Consider the following 18,933-nt stretch of genomic DNA (forward strand, 5'->3'; position numbering starts at 1 on the left):
GGCAAATTCCTCAGTGAAAAATATAACAGAAATACTGCTGCTTTTGTAACTCCCACTAGCAGCCAAAATAAGGGTAGTGGAAAAGAACAGAGATTTTCAAAGCAAGCAAAGCCACATTAATACATCCATACCTTTTAATGCCAGTATAATAAACTGTGAAGATACTTCACTTACAAAAAAGGATTGTATTTTATTCTTTTGCATTCAACTTAGTTTCAGTGAAAGGTGGTTATAATAGGTCAGTTGTAACAACACATAGTCTTACAGAAAAAGGAATCACCATTACAGTTACAAAAAATATGAACTAAAAAAGTAGTGACAGAAAATTGAGAAAGCAGAGTGACAAGGATATAGAGAAGAGTAGAAAAGAACTTTCCAGCATCTCAGGTTTCATGGTTTAGTCTGCCAGAAAGGACAGCTTTGCAATATGAGTATCAACAGCAGCAACCATATCCTTGCACTGCCAAGGGAGCAGATGAAGCATTCTAACATCATTGCTTTTTTCCATGCATTCCAAATTTATTTGGTTTTATGGTGCTTTGTCCCACCAGGAAAAAGTTACTATGAGGGATAAAGATGCCAAATGTACATAAAAGATGAGTCAAAAGAATCCTTTGAATGAAAATATTATATAGGTCTATTAAAACTAATTTAAATAAGGCCTTCCAGTCTGCTTTCTGCCTCAATCTTCCAGGTGTTCTTATGCCACAGGCCACATCCAGCTCTGCCAAGAGGACTGAGTTCCTGCTACTTTAATTCAATGCTTCAGATACCCACTTTAGTTCAGAGTTCTGCACAAAGCATTGACAAGCACTTCTCCTTTTTCCCCAAAGGAAGATGTTACAGAGTTAACCAGATCTTTGATCTGAAAGGAAGCTGCTCACCTGGTTGTAGATAAATATCCATCTGCTCTGAATCAACTGGCCCAGAAAGGTCTGGCTTGCCAGTCGGTGTCAAAGCACAGCTAGGAGAGGGAATCAAAAGAAGAACAAACCCAAAACCCAAACACCTCCCCAACCCTCCCTGAACCCCCAAAAAAACCCCAACCCCACCAAAAATGCAGATGCACAAATGGTCAGGAAGCACAGGCCAAGGGAGGTCCCTGCTGGCAGGATGATGAAATGCACATGCACCATTTCCAAACACGTCATCCACCTGCTCCCAGAAATAGTTCCTTCTCCATCTGAACCCCAAAACTTGCCACAGTTACCTTGCATTCACCTTGGCACTAGCCTTTTGCTCCCAAGGGCAGTGCTGCCCCACCCATGCAGCACCCACCGCACAAGTGCTGCTGCTTGGTGGGGCAGAGGGGGAATCCAGTCTCCGTGTCACCATGTTTATCAAGGATAAAAATTCCCAGCATGCTTGAATTATTGTTCTGCTGGAGTAAGGCTGACCATTCCTACAGCTTCTTCTAATGCAGATGAGCAGGAGGATGGGACCCACCTGGTTTCCCACATATTGGCCATTTTTTCTACTGCTCAAGGGGCATCAGATATCAATAATTATATTGCAGAAATTAGTGATACCACATTTAAGAACTCATCAGTAAACCCTGGATCTTAGTGTATTGAAAAGGAACAAAATAAAACAACAGATCTTGTCTCAGCTTTTTTGTATACTACATTTACACAGCTGCTGCAAAATTTCAACGGCAATGAATTTCACAAGATGGAAACCAGAAATAATTCTTCACTATGCTGGACCATCATAAAGACACTTATGATACGCCTGGGGATAAACTAAGCTCAAAAAAATGTTAACCACTGGATGAGACGCATATTAACCTCCAGATATAAAAGTGACTATGCAAAGAAAGCAACAGAGAATTAAAATAAATATCCAGTGAAGGCCAACACGGACATTATGAAGAGGTTCAATTTTCCCCTTACAATTGACACACTTGAGAGTAATAGACATTTCCAGTGGCTCAGAAAACAAATATAATTGACACTAGAATGAAGGAAAGCATACAGGGGAGGTTTTAAAAAAAGAAACTTTATTACAAATCTGTAGGTTTAAGAAAATATCCAAAAACTGTCAAAGTAGTATGAAAAATGCTGTCATCCGTTTCACAGCCACCAGTTTGCTCCAACAAACACAGCATACAAAAACTGATAGAAACCATGGCAATTCTTTTTGGTGACACAAGTCAGATATTTGTAATTTCAAAACCTCTGCTGACAGCTGAGATGTTGCTGGCAGACCAGGGGAATGATTAAACTGCACTGGTTTTGAAAACTGGAAGTTGGGATGAACAGGTTATATACATATACACATACTGTATTGTACCATGTGTCCAGGTAACTCAGGGCAAACAAAATATGGCCCAGCACAATACCCAAAGTCTGTAAAAACCTGGAGAGACAGGGAATGTGTGTATATGGCATTAAGTTATTCTCTGTGCTCTGGTTCCCATTTTCTTTAACATCTCAAACCTAATAAAGACCAATTATTTTCCACTCTCATTTACAGAAACACTGAAGCTGATGTGCTGCTGTACTGTGTTTTCAGACTCAAAACATTTTAGCTGCACTGGAGGCAGGCACAGGCTCTAAAAATGCAATGCAGTTAAAACATCATGTAATTAAAAGTGGGATTTCTAGAAGATTGTAGACTGAATTTCCTGCAACTGACCTAACACCTTAAGCTCCCCTGAAAAACACGGCATTTCTTGTGTCATTCAGAGATAATTTATACAATAAATGAATGAGGAAAGAACCAATATATGTTACATTCCTAAACTGAAGCACACACTGCAGTAAAAAAGCAGAACGTCTGCAAGTATGTCAGGGATTAAATCCAAAACTGCCCTAAAACTCTTAAATCTTAACTGACTGCAATGGCTGGAAGCTGCAGCACAGACCATTGGTAACAATATTCTCAAATCCTTTGAGCTGCACAGGACTGAGACACCACAGCTCAGAGCTGCAGTGTAGAAGAGGCTTCCGTGGAAGCAGTGTGAAGATTTTAAAGGAGCAGGATGAAACACTTCTGTTACAATACCTGCTCAAGGTACTGATATGATCTAAAAAAAAACCCCAAAAAACTCTGTATAACTTAACTCTGTTTTTATCAGGTGCTCGAAGGAGATTTTCTACTGAACAACCCTCCTTTTGCCAACAGCAACTTGAAAGAAACTAGGACCATGGTAAAAAACAATTAGGTGCATTTCATTCATTTTGCTGTTTCAACTTAAAAGTTGAAAAGCACAGAATCGAGAGTTACTCAAAGAAAACTACTCTGCAGGAGAGCAATTAGAAATCAACAGTCTCTCATTACCAGAGCAAACAGGATGGAAGATGCAGGACTGCATTTACACCAATTTCCTTCCCCATGCAGGCCAGATTAATCCTAGGTTGATCAGAGCTACCTGCAACATTTCTTAAAAGCCACTTGCTGATAAAGAGGTTGCCTCATTCTCCTGCATTTACTGAAAACTTGATTTATGAAACGCTGTAATGAAACAGTCAAAAATCTTCAATCCAAAGAAGGAAAATATTCCATGTACATTCTTAGGTGTGAACCTTCAGGCTTGGGAAACGTTTTTCTAGATTGTCAGCAAGTGCCTGGTCAGCCTCACGCAGGACTTCAAGGAAACTCTCCACCTGGAAATAAAAAACACACACAGAAAGAAAAAACCCCAATTTGCATGGAACACAGAATTCTTACATTGGTACAGCAGGTCTTTCCATTTCTGTACCTTCCCAGCAAGAGAGCAGCCAGCAGCAGCCACTGCAATGAATAATGGAAAATGCTCCACAGTAGCTACCTTCCTCCTACACCACACATTTTCAGTCAGTCTAAATCTTGAAACATTACCACCCTCCTCAAGCTCTTGCTTTCTTGTTTAAAAGTACACAAAGAAAAGCTACCTATGAAAAATATTTGGAATAATTCTTCTACAAAAACGTACAGGACAAATTTTCAGCTAGCACAAATTTTCAGACATCCGTTCATGTCAGCACATTTTGACCCTTGCATCAGTTGATGGTCTTGGCAAAGCTTTGGCCAAAGTAAGGCAGAAGAGACAGAGGGGCAGGACTGTCTGGAATTGGAATGGTGTGGCACCTGTGCCTGAGCAATTCTGCCCTGCTTGTACATGGGATTTGGAAAGGTCTTGCCACCCAAGCAGTATTTTTTCAGCTCTGCCACAGACCTTGTCATATACTCACCGATGCAAAATACAGAGGTAAGAGGTTCTGAAATGCACAGGAACAAGTCTGTTCATTCAAATGTCCCTGGTGCAGTCCTTCTAATGTATTTTCCTGCAAAATAAAGTGAGAACAAGCATGTCATCAGCAGTTGTCGGAAGAACAAACTCAAAACTGTGCACAGTACATGCTTCATTCTTAAAAATGGGTAAAACAACCAGAACTTACAGCTCTCAGAGAAAGCCAGACATAGCTGACACAAAAAGGTGTGAAAGCTCACACATCACAAGTCTCTTAACCTGAATGCTTCCATAATAAAAAGTGTCCAGCTCAGAAGGAGAGTTTGATAGTATTTCCTTCTCTTAAAATAAATAAACTTTCATTCAAAACAAATGGCAACATACACCTAGAAAATTTATCATACAGAATCCTGGCCCTGAAAACCTGTGTCCCTGCCATCTCACACACTTGTTGCTACTTACCTTCTGACTAATTCTCTAAGAAATTCCCAGTATGCAACTGCACTTGCACAGAAAAATGCCCACATTAACATCTTTTTTCTTACCTAACCTGCAGAAATCCCTCTGAGAATTTTGTTTATTCTTACCTTGGTTAGTTCTTGAAGCATATTGGAAAGTAATTCACAGCAAATATCCTTCAAAATTTTTAAATGGAAATCCTCCTCATTTATTTCAGTCCTTCCAGTCTCTTCTTGCTTGGACTCCTCGGAGTTATCAACAGCTCTCTTCCCACAGCCCTCCATGTATTGTAAGATACGAATCAAGCTCCCAATCAGAGGCATATCTTAATATAAATTAACAAGAAAATTGAACTTTAACACCAAAAATTCTTCCCCATCCTTTCAAGGCATTAGAATTTTCAAACACACCACCGGATTTTACACAAAAGCTATAGGAATGTATATTCTGACAGTGCTGTGTTTTGTTACTCAAAGATCATTCTAAAGAAGCAAGGGGAAATGCAGTAGAAAACCCCAACCATTTTTCCTGTAAGCTGATCTGTATCTATAGAAACTATATGCCAGTGGCAAGGAGTACAAGAAGGAAAAGGTCTTTAGTAGTAACCCAGTGAGGGTAGTATGTTCAATTTACATCCAGATCATCCTATCTGACAAGCCAAACACACGTCTTTCTGCTGCAAATGACCCTGACTCACATTCTCAAGACAGGCTTTTAATTCTAAAGACTTATCCATTAATTGAAAAGTAACAAGGGATAGATGGATTTAAGTAAGTGCAGAATGTCCCCCTACTAAAACCAAAAACCAACCAAACAAACAAAAATTACTATTAAGTCCTCATATTTTAGCAAAGATGAATTCTGTAATTTTCATTAAGTTACCAAACAGAGAAGACTGAGCAGAATTTGTAGATTCTGGCACTGTAACTCTTCAGAGACATCCAGTAACTGAACTTTGGGCTAGGTGTAATTTTGAGTCACCAGTAAAGAGTCTAACTGTATTCAAGTATGTCAATGAACTGAACCACCTTTCACCCCACATAAAGTCAATTGTGAACATAACTTTTAAATGAAGGAAAAAAGAAAAAAGAACAGAAAAAAGCACAACTTGCTTTTCCTCATCCTGGTGTATTCTTGCTCTGTCTGTGAAGCAAACATTGCAGACAGCACGGACAAAATAGAGGCCAATACAGTCTTCTGCTCCTGCACAATGATCGGTGGATCATCTGGCTGGCAAAGTTCCTGGCAAACGAGGTCATAAAGCAAACTCCAAGTCTCTTTTCCTCCATCAGGAGCCTGCACTTGAGAAAGAATGAAAGAGAACCGACCAACCCAACAAATTTAATCTAGGTAGGTGAATTACATCTCTCCCCATTAAACATCTGATGATCCAGAAGTTCTGGCCACTCTGGGTCCCATCACACATAGCAATTCAAGCGTCTTACCAATAGCCTGGATCCCCTCATCCACTGTAGTCAGGAGCTGCAGGATATGCATATAAACATCAAGTCCTTCTGGGTTATCTGATCTATACAGAACAAGCAAAAAACAAAGACATGTTAAAGAGCCAATTACTGACTTTATATCCCGTGTGTTTTGGACACAGAGAAGCCAGTCAGCAGTCACTGCCATTCTCTTTGCTAACAAACTAGTTGACTCATTTCAAATTATAAGTACAGGAAAATGTATTCTAGTGATCCATCAAACTGTGCTGCTCCCACTAAAATCAAGATGTTCAGACACAAGGTCATAATGAACCTCCCCAGCCATGAAACTGAAAAGAAATCTCACATACCGGACTTGTTTGGCTGCTTCAAGTATACAAGGCACAATCTTAAAATCTGGAAGTTCTTCAGGGGAATCATCTACAGATGGTCCCACAGACTGGCAAGTGCCGTTTTTAATCCAGTTTAACATCAGCTCTTCATCGAGATCAAAGAGTTTGTCCACCACTTCACCCACTTTTACCAACAAGTCAACTGCACACGAGAGAACGTAAAAATTTCAACAAGACTAAAAATGAAGGGCAAAAATCAGCTCACAAAACATTAATATACATGTATTCAGAGTAAATAGAGTACTGAAATATATTAATTTTCTTCATCACCTATTATGGGTTGCTATGTTTAATTCCTTTACATGGCACAAACCAAGTGAAGAGTTTGATAAATAGGAATTGTTGGAAAGCCCATTGACGTCTCCAACCTTGTCTTGCCATATGTGAAGCAAGAACTTTATTCTGCAAAGAGACTTCACATTCCTGAAAAGTCCTAACTTCTGCTTCTGAAGAAAAACTTTCCAAGATTTGTCCCTGGATATGCAGTTTGATGCCAGTCTTCCACTTGCCAATCTGCATTTTACTTAGGTAGATCTGTGATTTCAATGGATGAGCAGGATTTCGGAGCATTGTCATTAATAATAATAATAATAAAAAAAACTGAAAAAGCTAAATTATTAGGACTCCTTGACAAATCATAACTGCTGTTACAATTGAGTTGGATATGAAACATAAATGCTATTCAAAGTATTTGCATTTTTAGGAGTTTGGTGTGGTTTTTAATAAATTAGTTCTAAGAGAGATTTGCACACTACTGACTGTATACCCAAAGCCTGTGCAGTATTCAGCTGGCACTCAGAGTAACTGAATCACTCCTCCAGTCACCATTCCACAAGTATGGCAGTTTTAAAAACAGTAAATACATATATCTGATTTGAAAAAAAAACTAATTAAATGAGGTCTTGTTTTAAGGTTCAAAAATTACACATCTATATCCCTGAACGAAGACCATGTCCTTTCCTGTCTTGTGGAAAATAACAATTTCTTCTGTTACACTTATTTTGATTCCCCGCAGAGCTTTCTTCTTCCTCTGTGCCTGCTTTTTTGATTGGTTTTATATATATTTATATTTATATTTATATATATTTATAAACCTGCAAAGGCAGGATGAGTTTGTTTTGGTGTCCTTTAAATTTATGAGGTTCCCTTTATTTTCAAGAAATTCTCCCAACTGAAAATACTTGTCTTTGAAACTGCAAACTTCAGTTCTTATTTTTTCTTCTAATTCCCAACTTGTTTTGGCAACTTACCATTTGTAGAGCTGGACATGATAAAGCAAACACAGTCATACACGGAAGGGTTTTCTCGGATTCTCTCAACCCAGACATTGGCCACCTCAGGCTGGGACAGGCAAGTTAACAACAGCCTAGACAAGAATTCCCCATTTAATAAATTAGAAGCCAATTCAGTTCATTTCAGCTGTACAAGTGTAAATCCAAAATAATGAGAATGATGTGATAGAAACAGGAATCTACCTCACAGGAACTGATTCCAGGACAGTGCAGAAACAATAAAAGATGAGGGGATGAGAGGATAATAAAACAGTGAGCCCATTTGCCAGTTTTCTTTCCAGGTCTCAGAACACAGCAGAACCTGTAATTTCTGAGATGTCCTACCTGCTTGTTTCCAGAAGAGTTGGGGAGTCTGAATCACACAAACGCTGCAATAGCACTTGGCTTTAAGGAGAAAATGCAAGGAAAAAAAGTTAACAAAATCTATCCTTGTTTAAAAAAACAGGTATAAAAAGGTAATTTCATAGCTGCAGCCATGTTCTGAGATTAAAACCAGCTTTTTCTAACTATGCATGCATTTTAAGTGTTTCGAGATTGCCAAACTTAAAAATCAAAGATTCAAGAACTTCACTGGTGATTAAAAAAAGAAATAAAACAGTGGTCTGTATTCTTTTTTCCTTCACTCAGCACTTCCCACACAAAAAAGGTCAGCCAAAACGGTGTGAATGAAGATGAGGCATGGCAGGCAAACTTAGATCCTTTTATAACATGTACTTCATGATTGTGAGTCCAGAAAAGCAGTACTCATGCATGTATGAAGCACACATACACTTACCCAAGATTCTCATCTTTACTAATGGACATGCATATGTCCTGGAAACAGGCCATATTTCCTAATATTCCCACGCAGATTTCCTGAAAAGTCAAAACACAGTATAATGAGGCAACTGCAATGTAGTCCAGGATTTCACTTCCAGAGCAGTAAGACAAAAGTAAGAGAGGTTCAAAGACGGTGGGAGCACCCATTGGATAACATGTTTCAGAAAGAGAAAAAGCTGCTGCATGACAGCAGCTGCAGCTGAAAGGAGGAGTGAGAATATGGGAGAGAAACAGCCCTGCAGGCACCAAGGTCAGTGCAGAAGGAGGGGAAGGAGATGCTCCAGGTGCCAGAGCTGAGGTTCCCCTGCAGCCCGTGGTGAGGCAGCTGTGCCCCTGCAGCCCATGGAGGTCTGTGGGGATGCAGAGATCCACCTGCAGCCTGTGGAGGACCCCACACTGGAGCAGGTGGATGCCTGAAGGAAGGCTGTGACCCTGTAGGAAGCCTGTGCTGGAGCAGGATCCTGACAGAACCTGTGGACCCATGGAGAGAGGAGCCCATGCTGGAGCAGGATCCTGACAGAAGCTGTGGACCCATGGAGAGAGGAGCCCATGCTGGAGCAGGTTTGCTGGCAGGACTTGTGACCCTGTGGGGGACCCACACTGGAGCACTCTGGGAAGAATGGTAGCCTGTGGGAATGACTGACGTTTGAGAAGTTCATGGAGAACTGTCTCCTATGGGAGGGACCCCATGCTGGAGCAGGGGAAGAAAATGAGGAGTCTTCCCCCTAAAGAGGAAGGAGCAGCAGACACAACGTGTGATGAACTGACCACAACTCCCATTCCCTATTTCCCTGTGCTACTCAGGGGAAGAGGGAGAGAATCAGGAACGAAGTCAAGCCTTGGGAGAAGGGAGGGGTGGGGGAAAGGTGTTTTTGAAATTTGATTTTATTTCTCCTTATCCTGCTCTGATTTGATTAGTAATAAATTAAATTATTTCCTCAAGTTGAGTCTGTTTTGCCTGTGAGAGTAACTGGTGAGTGATCTCTCCCGTTCTTATCACAACCCATGAGCCTTTTGTTATATTTTCTCTTCCCTGTCCAGTTAAGGAGGGGAGTGACAGAGCAGCTTTAGTGGGCACCTGATGTCCAGCCAGGGCCATCCTGCCACACTTTTGCAGGTCTGACTAAACAAGTCCATGACCATTTCTGTTCAGTAATCATAAAACAAGTAATGAGAGAAAAAGGCCAGGCTACTGGCTTTTATAACAGGTCTTGTAACTAGGATTGATTAACTCAGTCCCTCATCAGTTTACATGGGTGAGGATATGTGAGCAGACTTGTTTCAGCTTCAACATCACTGAAATACTTATTGATTACATTACTGATACCACATTAAAAACACTGCAAAAAAGCATTCTAAAATTTGATTTTGCATTTTCTCGTGCTTCCCCTAATACATTCAAACACGCAGTGGAAGGAGAAGGAAGATAAGAGTAAATGCACGTACAGAACTACCTACTATTGTTATTAAAACACGACAGCTTTTTGACAGCCCATACTTACAGTAAGGCGAGGGCATTTTGATTTGGCAAAAACTCCCATGAATATATCGGGGGCGTTGAACTCCTGAAGAAATAAAGCAACATCCTGTGGAGAAAGTGAATGGAGAAGTAAATGGACCTCTACAATTTTCAAGAGCAAAATCAAACCCTTTCTCACGGCACAAGGACTGGATCAAAGACATGACAAACTTGCTACAAAAATTTTGTTATTTGCTAACAGTGAATACCAATAATCCTTGCTTTTCAATGAGACAAGATCAGGAACTCAAGCCCTTCCAGTAATTCAGGATGCCAATGAGACCAAAAGTCACATTGGCAAGGAAAGGTTCTTTTGTTCTTTATCCCAACAGAAAGTCAGAGACACTAAGTAAGAATGCAGTAAACACCACGTTTTACGACAAGATATCACCCCAACTTATAAAAAGAAACAAGTGAAAGGGTTGCCATTAGCATCTGATCAGACTATACAAAAGAAATTTCCTTCTCATTTTACCACATTAAAACACAAGATGAGTTCTCTGTCTGGGAGTAAAGGATACATATTCCATGTTTATTTAAAAAATCTCAACAAGCCAGCAAATAAAATAATTATATATATATATATATATAAAAACTTGAGAATTTCTTCCAGCATTTGAGAATGCTGAGAAAAATACCAAAAAGCTGCGCTACGTTGCCACTGCAAGTCTGTAGCCAAACTTTGAAAGGCTGTTTATCTATCAGAGAAAACTATGTTTTACCAGTAGGGCGCACTACAATTGCTAGAGGGAAATAAGCCTATTTCGAGAGCTGACCGAGCCCGGATGACTCTGTGCCATCTGCCACGTCCAGGGGGATTCTGCGGGGCAGAACATCGCTCCTACCTCGTCCATCGACATGTCCCACACCTTGCAGATGTCATTCTCCATCTCCTCGTCCAGCTCCGTCCGGGCTGCCTCGGGGCTGGCGGCAGGATCCGGCTCCGCGGGGGCGATGACCTGGGACACGTCGGGGTGTGGGGGTGAGGGGTACACGACCCGGGTTAACCCCCCGCACCGCTCGGAAGCCGCTGTGTCCCCAGGTGTCCCCAGCTGTCCCCCGGGTGTGTCTCCGGGTGTGACCCCGGGTGTCCCCCCGGCCCCGGGAACGATCGCGCCGCACCCGCCCGGCGCTGACCGACACCGGCCCGCCGGCCCCCTCCCTCCCGGCGCCGCCGCACCTCGATGAGGCGGGTGAGGACGCTGAAGAGCCAGTGCTTGCTGTACACCGTGTTCCCCACCGCGTCCCCCTCCTCCTCCTCCGCATCGCTGCACGGCGGTGACGGGTTGCGGTCCATGGCGGCCCCACAGCCGCGCGGGCACGGCGAGGCGGCGGCGGCGCGGCCGGAGCGGCGCCCGCGGCCCCACAGCGCCCCCTGGGCACCGGCGGCCGCTGCCGCCCCAGCGGCCGTGTCGAGGCCGTGCCGGGAAGGCGCCGGGATCGCACCGGCACCGTTCCGGGACCCGCCCGCTCAAGGCCCCCACCCCTTGGCAGCCCCCGTGATGCCCCGACACCGCCCCGCTGCCCCCGCCCCAGCGCCGTCCCCCAGTCCCGCGGCCCAGGAGGATGGATGTTCGCAGACGAGGGGACAGTTTTCAGAAGGCTTTCTTTATTCGGCAGTACAAAGGCTAAAAAAGACTTTTTAGTCACCAGCGCGCTTGTAGCAAATGTGGGTAGAGCCCTTCCCAAAATCTTCGTTCGCGAAGCCTAGCCCTGCTGCTGCTGATGATGATGTACAAAGGCAAAGGGAGGTTTGAGAGGAGCAGGGGGACAGCCCTAGTACTTGCTGGGCAGCCCCTTGGGGCGGTAGCGGTTCGGGTTCCCGCCGCGCCGCCCCCACCTGTTCGCCTCCTGGTCCGCCCGGGTGTCCTCGGCGCCTCTGCCGCTCACTCTGCTTTGCCATCCCTCCCGGGCGTCACTGCGGGGAAGGAGGAAAGTCACCTGAACCGACCGCATGAGCTCAGCCTCGTGTGGATCTCCTCACTCACATAAAGCAAGCACACTTTTCCTCAGCGCTTCTCAAGGGTGAGATGCAAGCACATACTTATCCTTGTCTGAGAGCCCGCATGGAACCCATAACCGTTATTTTGGGAAACGAACCAGCAAGGAAAGAGAGTTTTTTATGCCCAGAAATGCAGAGGAAGGAGTCTGCCTTCTCGGGAGTACAAGAAGAAAGGCCTCACACTCATGTGGGAGGAGAGCCACCATTCCTATAGAGACAGGCTGTCCAGACAGGAACTGCATCCCCTCCCCTCGGCTGTCCTTCTAGATGAAAAGCTGAGTACAAGTCAAAAAGGACATCAACTGGAATGCCTGGATCCCTAGTAACTCGCTGTTAACAAGCCAAGCACCCTCTCTTACCTGATCACTCTTGCTGCCCAGGCACCACCAGGTCCTCTCCGGGCAGCATCGTAATTCCCACGAGCATGGAAGTATTTGTCAGCACCTTTATAATTTGCCTCACGCATGTCCCGGTACGCTCTGTACATATCCCTTGTTCCTGAAGAAAATGAAGAAAAAGAAATGATGTTGACTTGAAAAAGTCACACCATAAATAGTTCAGTACCATTTCAGCCAGGAGCTGAAAGGCCCAAGGAGCTGAAAGGCCAAAGGAGCAGTAACACAGAGAGGCACATCTCCACATCAGTCTTTGCACAGGGCTTTGCCCACAGAAAGCACCTGTGGGGGCTGATCAAGGCCCTCTGCCAGCAGCAAAAACAGCTGTGGATCTCCCAGCTCCAGGGGCTGCATCCATTGGTAACCCTTGGGGAGCGGGTTCCTAAGAGGAGGGTCTATGGTAAGAGCAGCTTACCTCCCACTGCATCCCAGACAAATTTTCCAGCTCTGCGCAGTCCAGATCTGTCAGCACTTACACACAGAACAACGGAGAGCAACAAGAGCCAGACACAGAGCCTCATGGTTACTTGCCCAAGTCTGAGACAGAGCTGTGAGACAGAGAGATGAACAGTTCTGGAGCACCTTTGAGAGACTGCTGGCATAGCATCCACGACACCCACAGCTGTGCCAGGGCAGCTGCCCAGGGCCCCCTTCTACCCCTATGAGGAGTGGTATTCTCTGTGAGACCACAAGCTCAGCTAAGGACTCCACAACAGAGTCAGATGCACATGAGAAACTTGCATTCTCTGCTGCTCTTGTCAGAGAAGCCCCACATGCTAAAGCATTAGTCCTGTTCCCGAATACCAGCTCCAAACACTGCATATAGCTCACAAATTCAGAATGTCACTCACCACTGCAGAAAGGCAAAGCCAAAGGAGGTGGAGATGGTCTCGTGTGCTCTCAGACTCAAAAAGGGTATTTATAAGCAATTCAAATCCTTCAAAAGAGGAAACTATAAAGGATACACCCATGGCTAGGAATTCCCCACTACTCCCCCACTTTAAACACAGAATCATTATTGGAAACCTGCCCTTGTCCTTACTGAAAGTTCATAGCTCCTCTTACACAATTTTTTAGACAGTATGTGGTGCTTCTTCAGCTGTCCATGGGACTATTTGCTCCTCATAACAAGCAGACTGAGAAACTGCCTTGAAGATTGAAGTGTTCTGTATGCTTGAAATGTTACACTTGACTTAAAGGTGACACTTTTTTTGGCCCTTGTGCTGGACAGAGCTTGGAAGGGAAGGTGCCTGGTTGTCTGCATGAAGCACAAGGTCAGGTCTGTGTCTGTGCACAAGCAACAGTCAGCTGCGTTACCAGAAGGGCTGCAGGAACTGCTAAGTGAAATTCTCATGCGTGCTGGGATGACCAGATGAATCCCAGAGTTGATGGAATGGAAAATGAGAAGTGTTGCTCTTAACTCCATTGCTAAGCAAACCACATACACCTGCGTCCCTGCTGATAATGCTCTAAGATAGCACAGACACACACACCATAAAGAGGCTCTGAATGGTTCATCCTGCCTTGGTTTGCTTTCACAGATCCTTCCCAAGGGACTTCCAGCCATCCTGCTGCAACGGCAGCTCGGTGGGGCTAAGGTGGGCTTAAACTAAGCAGATTTTTTGATGCAGCAGTAAACATTTTACCTAAGGGGAAGTTTAGATCCATACAGCAACAACTTTGCTAGATTTTAAAATTCATATATTAACTGTCATACCCTAGTGACATGGTTCAGAGTTTGAGTACCCACTGTACCCACTCCTGCTCAGGAGCCTGCTTGCTTCCCTTGGTTAACTAGCAGAAAGCTCCAGGTTTGAGTGCAGTTGTGCTGTAGAGAGAGGGTGCAGAAAGTCTCCCCTTTGTGTGGTCTCACACATGATTTAACAGGTCTAAGAGAGCATTTTACCTTCTCCTCAGAAGAGTTACAGGTAGTTGCCCCGTTCACAACTCTGTCACTTTAAACAATTTGCTGCTGGAGCTGCAGAGCAGAAGCATGAGGTGAAAGAGGTGCAAAAGTACCATCAGGCAACTTTCCTTGGGCATTGCTGGACTTCAGCTTAAGAGGATACATTTTGCACAGACGGGCCTGGAGCGGTAGAACAGATACTCTATAGTACTCTGTATCTCTGAATGGAACAATGGGCAAAGAGAATCTAAAGTTCAACCCAACAGACAAGTGAACCTTGCAAAAAGCAGGGAGCAGACACATAATTTTGTCCCCTGCCATCCATGAGCCCAGTGCTTCCCTCTGTAACAACAGCTCAGTTACTGCAGGAACTATGTTTTGCTGCAACTCTGTTCACATCCTTATCTCAACTTATGTTGCAACCTGTGTTCTTACAGTACAGAGTTGCTCAAATTTCTTCTCTACTGGCTGTAAGTGGCCCTGTCACCTTTTCAATTAAAAAAAAAAACAAAACCAAACCAACAAAAAACCCTGGAAAATTACTCCTGTAAACTGGGGTGCAGGCATGTGCCATTTTGCTCTGGGACCTAGAACAGAGCATTGCCTTCAAAACTGACTTACGGTATTTTTTCCTACAAGAGCTCAGGCGTTTTGGACTATAGAGGGCATTTCTGAATCTTATGCCATGCTTCACATTCTCTCCAAACAAACATTTTCTGCAAAGAGCAAAACATAAGAATAATTCCCAGATGGTAGGTGCTGGAGGGGATCTTTAGAAGATCTGGCAGTGTATCCCCTGGACTCCTCTCCAACAAGGACAGCAGCAGTGACAACAATGTGGGAGCTCCCTATAGTAACCAAGATAAAGCTCCAGCTTTGCGCTCCAGCAGGGAATAGCCTGAGCTCTGCTTTCCCGTATCCTCTTGGCCTGCACTCCAGGTCACAACCCCGAGCTCACAGAAACAAGCTGCAGCCAAAACTGCTGCTTGCGCAACAGAAACAGACAAAGCTGCCTCTGAGCATGGAGAAGGGGCTGAACGAAGTATTTCTTTCTGGCTCAGCAAGAAAACTCTGGCTGCGTGTGCACACTGGGGAAACAACATACTGAAGGGTGCCCGGAGACTGTTTCCTGAGTTTGTACATTCTGATGTAATTAAGATAAAAAGCAACCCCATACTGGTTGCCCTTCAATTCTAAATATCTATAAATGCAAGCTACATTCCACAAACATTCCACAATTTTGCAATCTGAGAAAGTCAGATTGAGAAATCAGATAAGGGGAATTCTCAGGTCAGGCACAATCATAGATGCAGTTATTTTGGGAAGGAACAGTACATTATTTTAGTTTACATGTGCAATGATGCACCTCAGGAGTTTTGCCATGCTGTATAGAATATTTACTAGCATTGACCTCAGGTTTATAGACGTGTAGAACAACTGCAAACTTGGCTCCTTTCGAGAAACAGATTGAAAATGCAGATATTTATCTGAAATAAAATTTATTTCCCCAGAGGTTTTGATGATGATTCTAATAGTGAAATAATGTTTGAGAAGGGTATGATGCTTTTTTCTTTCAAAAAAAGAAAACAAATACCACCACCACAGTTTCTATTTAAAGCTGCTCCAGGCAAAGCCCCTTTACTCATCTCTGCTTTTTAAGGCCTTCTTCCACTATCAGTGACCCACAAAAGCCAAGGATGAGCTGCAGCTCATCTGCCCCAGTGCAGGCTGGCTCAAGCCATCAGTGGTGTGTGCTCAGCTGTCTGACAGGAGCTGGTTTAGGGGCCACAGCTTTAGCATGAGGGCCTTGCTCTGTGCAGCTGCAACTTCTGAACAGACCATTTTATTTCACAGTCCCTTCACCTTACCCCTGAGATGAAAACAAACTCATCCAGAATAGGAAACAGTGATTTTCCAACTCTTCTTCGGAGAGTAAACTCTTATTCTTTATTGACAGCCGAGTTAGTTGAAATCATCAACACAAGCTCACTTTACACATGACATTTGAACAAACACTTCCCATTATGTTACCTATATGACCACTCTGACACAAAAAAAGACTCTGACCAGAAAGTATTGATTTATTGTAAAAAAACCAGAAAAGCCCAACCCGTACTCAAAGTTAACCAAGTGTATAAAACCTCCACAGAAGTAAGCAAGAGACTGATGTGTACACAAAATACAAGGAGCAAATGGAACCATTGCGTATGGAGATAAACCAGGTACATTCTCAGAAAGCCAGAAATTCCTCCAAGGAAGGCAACAGTAACACTCAGCTACTGCTGTATGAACTGTGTTAAGTAAACAGGACAGGCACTGAGACAGCAGCACCTCACCTGACAGGGAAGAGAACAGTCACCAACAGCATCTGGCAGGTGCCTGGTTTCCATTCCAAGTCTTACTGTAAGAGCATGGGGTGTTTCTGATGGCACAGATCCTTCTATTTCCAGTGTCAGTCTAAACTCCAAAAGATTTAAAGGTTTCTTTCTGAGAAACAGTTCTGAATTGGCTTTTCCACAAGCAACACTATTAATGGATGAAAACCTGACACTAATTGGCTCTCTGTAACTTTGTCTAGTGAAGTAACCTACCCTCTACACTGAAGTCTTTATTGACATCAAGATGAAATAATCAGACTGCATCTCTCGAAAAGCTGAAAGCTGTATTACTAACTCCTATTTTGATGAAAAGCATTATAAAGATGCTTTATAAAGAAATACTTTCATAACAATATTATCAATTCTAATAAAATTTAGTTCCAATGAATGCATTAACTTTTTCCTTAAATGACATTTGTGAAAATCAAATACTGACCAGATGCTGTTTGCCCTCTGCTAAAAATGTGAGTCTGGCAGTGATGAGAGTCAAAACTAGAAGCCTAAAAAGAAACTTATTCAAAGGAGCATTAAATGCAGAGTGCTGGTACAAGGCATAGTTCTGTAAATGAGATATAAAATCCAAGTAATTTTATTAATCTTCATATTCTACCAGGTATGTAAAAAGACTTCTTTCTTGACAGCATCCATCTAAAAATACTCATCTAAACCTTCAGCTTTTAAAATCATTAAAAGAAGACACGCGGTCCTCTCACTTTCCAAAATGTCAGAATTAATTGTTGAATTACCAAAGTTGACCTGGACTTCAGTAAAACCTTTTGACAGTTTCTCACAGCGTTCTCCTGGAAAAATTGGCTGCTCGTGGTTTAGACAGGTGCACTGTTCACTGGACACAAAAAATGGCTGGATGGTTGGGCCCAGAGAGTGGCCAGTCCCAAGTGGTGTTCCCCAGGGCTCAGTACTGGAGTCAGTCCTATTTAATGTCTTTATCAATGACCTGGACAAGGGGATCAAGGGTACCCTCAGTCAGTTTGCAGATGACAACAAGTTGGGTGGGAGTGTTGATCAGCTGGAGGGCAGGAAGGCTCTGCAGAGGGATCTGGACAGGCTGGATCAATGGGTTGAGGCCAACTGGATGAGGTTCAACAAGGCCAAGTGCTGGGTCCTGCCCTTGGGTCACAGCAACCCCACATGGCACTACAGGCTGTGTACAGAGCAGCCAGAAAGCTGCCTGACAGCATCAGACCTGGGGATGCCAGTTGACACCCAGCTGAACATGAGCCAGCAGTGTGCCCAGGTGGCTAAAAAGGCCAGTGGCATCGATGCCTTAAAATGCATAGTATATGTATTTTAGTATAGCTTTTTAGCACTTTTGGTATGGTTTGCTAGTGCCTTTGTACAAGACTTCTAAAAATGCTGTTTAATATTTCTTGCCAAGAATTCCAATGGACAAAGATTGTAGCAAGGGAAAGAACATTTTATCTGTAGAAAATGTACTCAGAAAACAGACGTAACAGGCACATTGCTTGATATAAATGAGTCAAAGCTGTTCAGAAACCTTGAAACTATTCCAGATGGCATGCTACTGTGCCAAAGACCAAGGAACAAGATGAGGAAGAGAAAGACAAGATGAAGATAAAGGGTCATCATCAGGAATGGTGTCTGAGGTGGGACGAGGAAGATCTGATGGGATGGACAGTTTTGGGAAGTGGGAGTAACAGATGTTGTAATGTTAGATATAATAGTATAAAATTATAGCACCTCTCTAACTCGGTGTGTGTACTGTGGAAATGATTCCTACACACCCACGACGCTGTAAATAAAGACTGGCTTTCTAATACTCAAAAAGGAGTGGCAGAGGGTTCTTTCCAGCCATTTAAGGCATCAGCATCCTGGATCGTATCAGGAATAGTGTGGCCAGCAGGACTAGGGCACTGATTGTGCCCCTGTACTCGGCCCTGGTGAGGCCACACCTCGAGCGCTGTGTCCAGTTCTGGGCCCCTCACTACAGAAAAAACCACTGAGGTGCTGGAGCAAGGCCAGAGAAGGGCAACAGAGCTGATGAAAGATTTGAAGCACATGTCCTATAAGGAGTAGCTGAGGGAGGTGGAGTTGTTCAGCCTGGAGAAAAGGAGGCTCAGAGAAGACTTCATCACTTTCTCTGACTACCTGAAATGAGGCTGTAGCCAGGTGG

The 18,933-nt window shown here is 43.6% G+C and overlaps 2 protein-coding genes across 2 annotated transcripts; both read right to left on the minus strand.

Annotated features, from left to right (window-relative positions):
- Positions 1-1,971: 1,971 nt before the first annotated feature.
- Positions 1,972-11,461, minus strand: SAAL1 (serum amyloid A like 1). Its single transcript, XM_032691820.1, has 12 exons — positions 11,281-11,461; positions 10,946-11,059; positions 10,084-10,167; positions 8,538-8,617; positions 8,087-8,146; positions 7,721-7,836; positions 6,429-6,612; positions 6,079-6,161; positions 5,746-5,934; positions 4,762-4,958; positions 4,176-4,268; positions 1,972-3,608 (listed from the first exon to the last, which is right to left on the minus strand). The coding sequence occupies exons 1-12, from the start codon at positions 11,395-11,397 to the stop codon at positions 3,516-3,518; spliced, it is 1,410 nt and encodes a 469-aa protein (XP_032547711.1). The 5' UTR covers positions 11,398-11,461; the 3' UTR covers positions 1,972-3,515.
- Positions 11,462-11,689: 228 nt separating this feature from the next.
- LOC116787811 (serum amyloid A protein-like) lies at positions 11,690-18,734 on the minus strand. The gene is made up of 4 exons (XM_032689739.1): positions 13,349-18,734; positions 12,913-13,045; positions 12,462-12,600; positions 11,690-12,018 (listed from the first exon to the last, which is right to left on the minus strand). The coding sequence occupies exons 1-4, from the start codon at positions 13,511-13,513 to the stop codon at positions 11,877-11,879; spliced, it is 579 nt and encodes a 192-aa protein (XP_032545630.1). The 5' UTR covers positions 13,514-18,734; the 3' UTR covers positions 11,690-11,876.
- Between the last annotated feature and the right edge of the window lie 199 nt (positions 18,735-18,933).

This window comes from Chiroxiphia lanceolata, chromosome 6 (assembly GCF_009829145.1).
Source record: "Chiroxiphia lanceolata isolate bChiLan1 chromosome 6, bChiLan1.pri, whole genome shotgun sequence".
Taxonomy (NCBI): domain Eukaryota; kingdom Metazoa; phylum Chordata; class Aves; order Passeriformes; family Pipridae; genus Chiroxiphia; species Chiroxiphia lanceolata.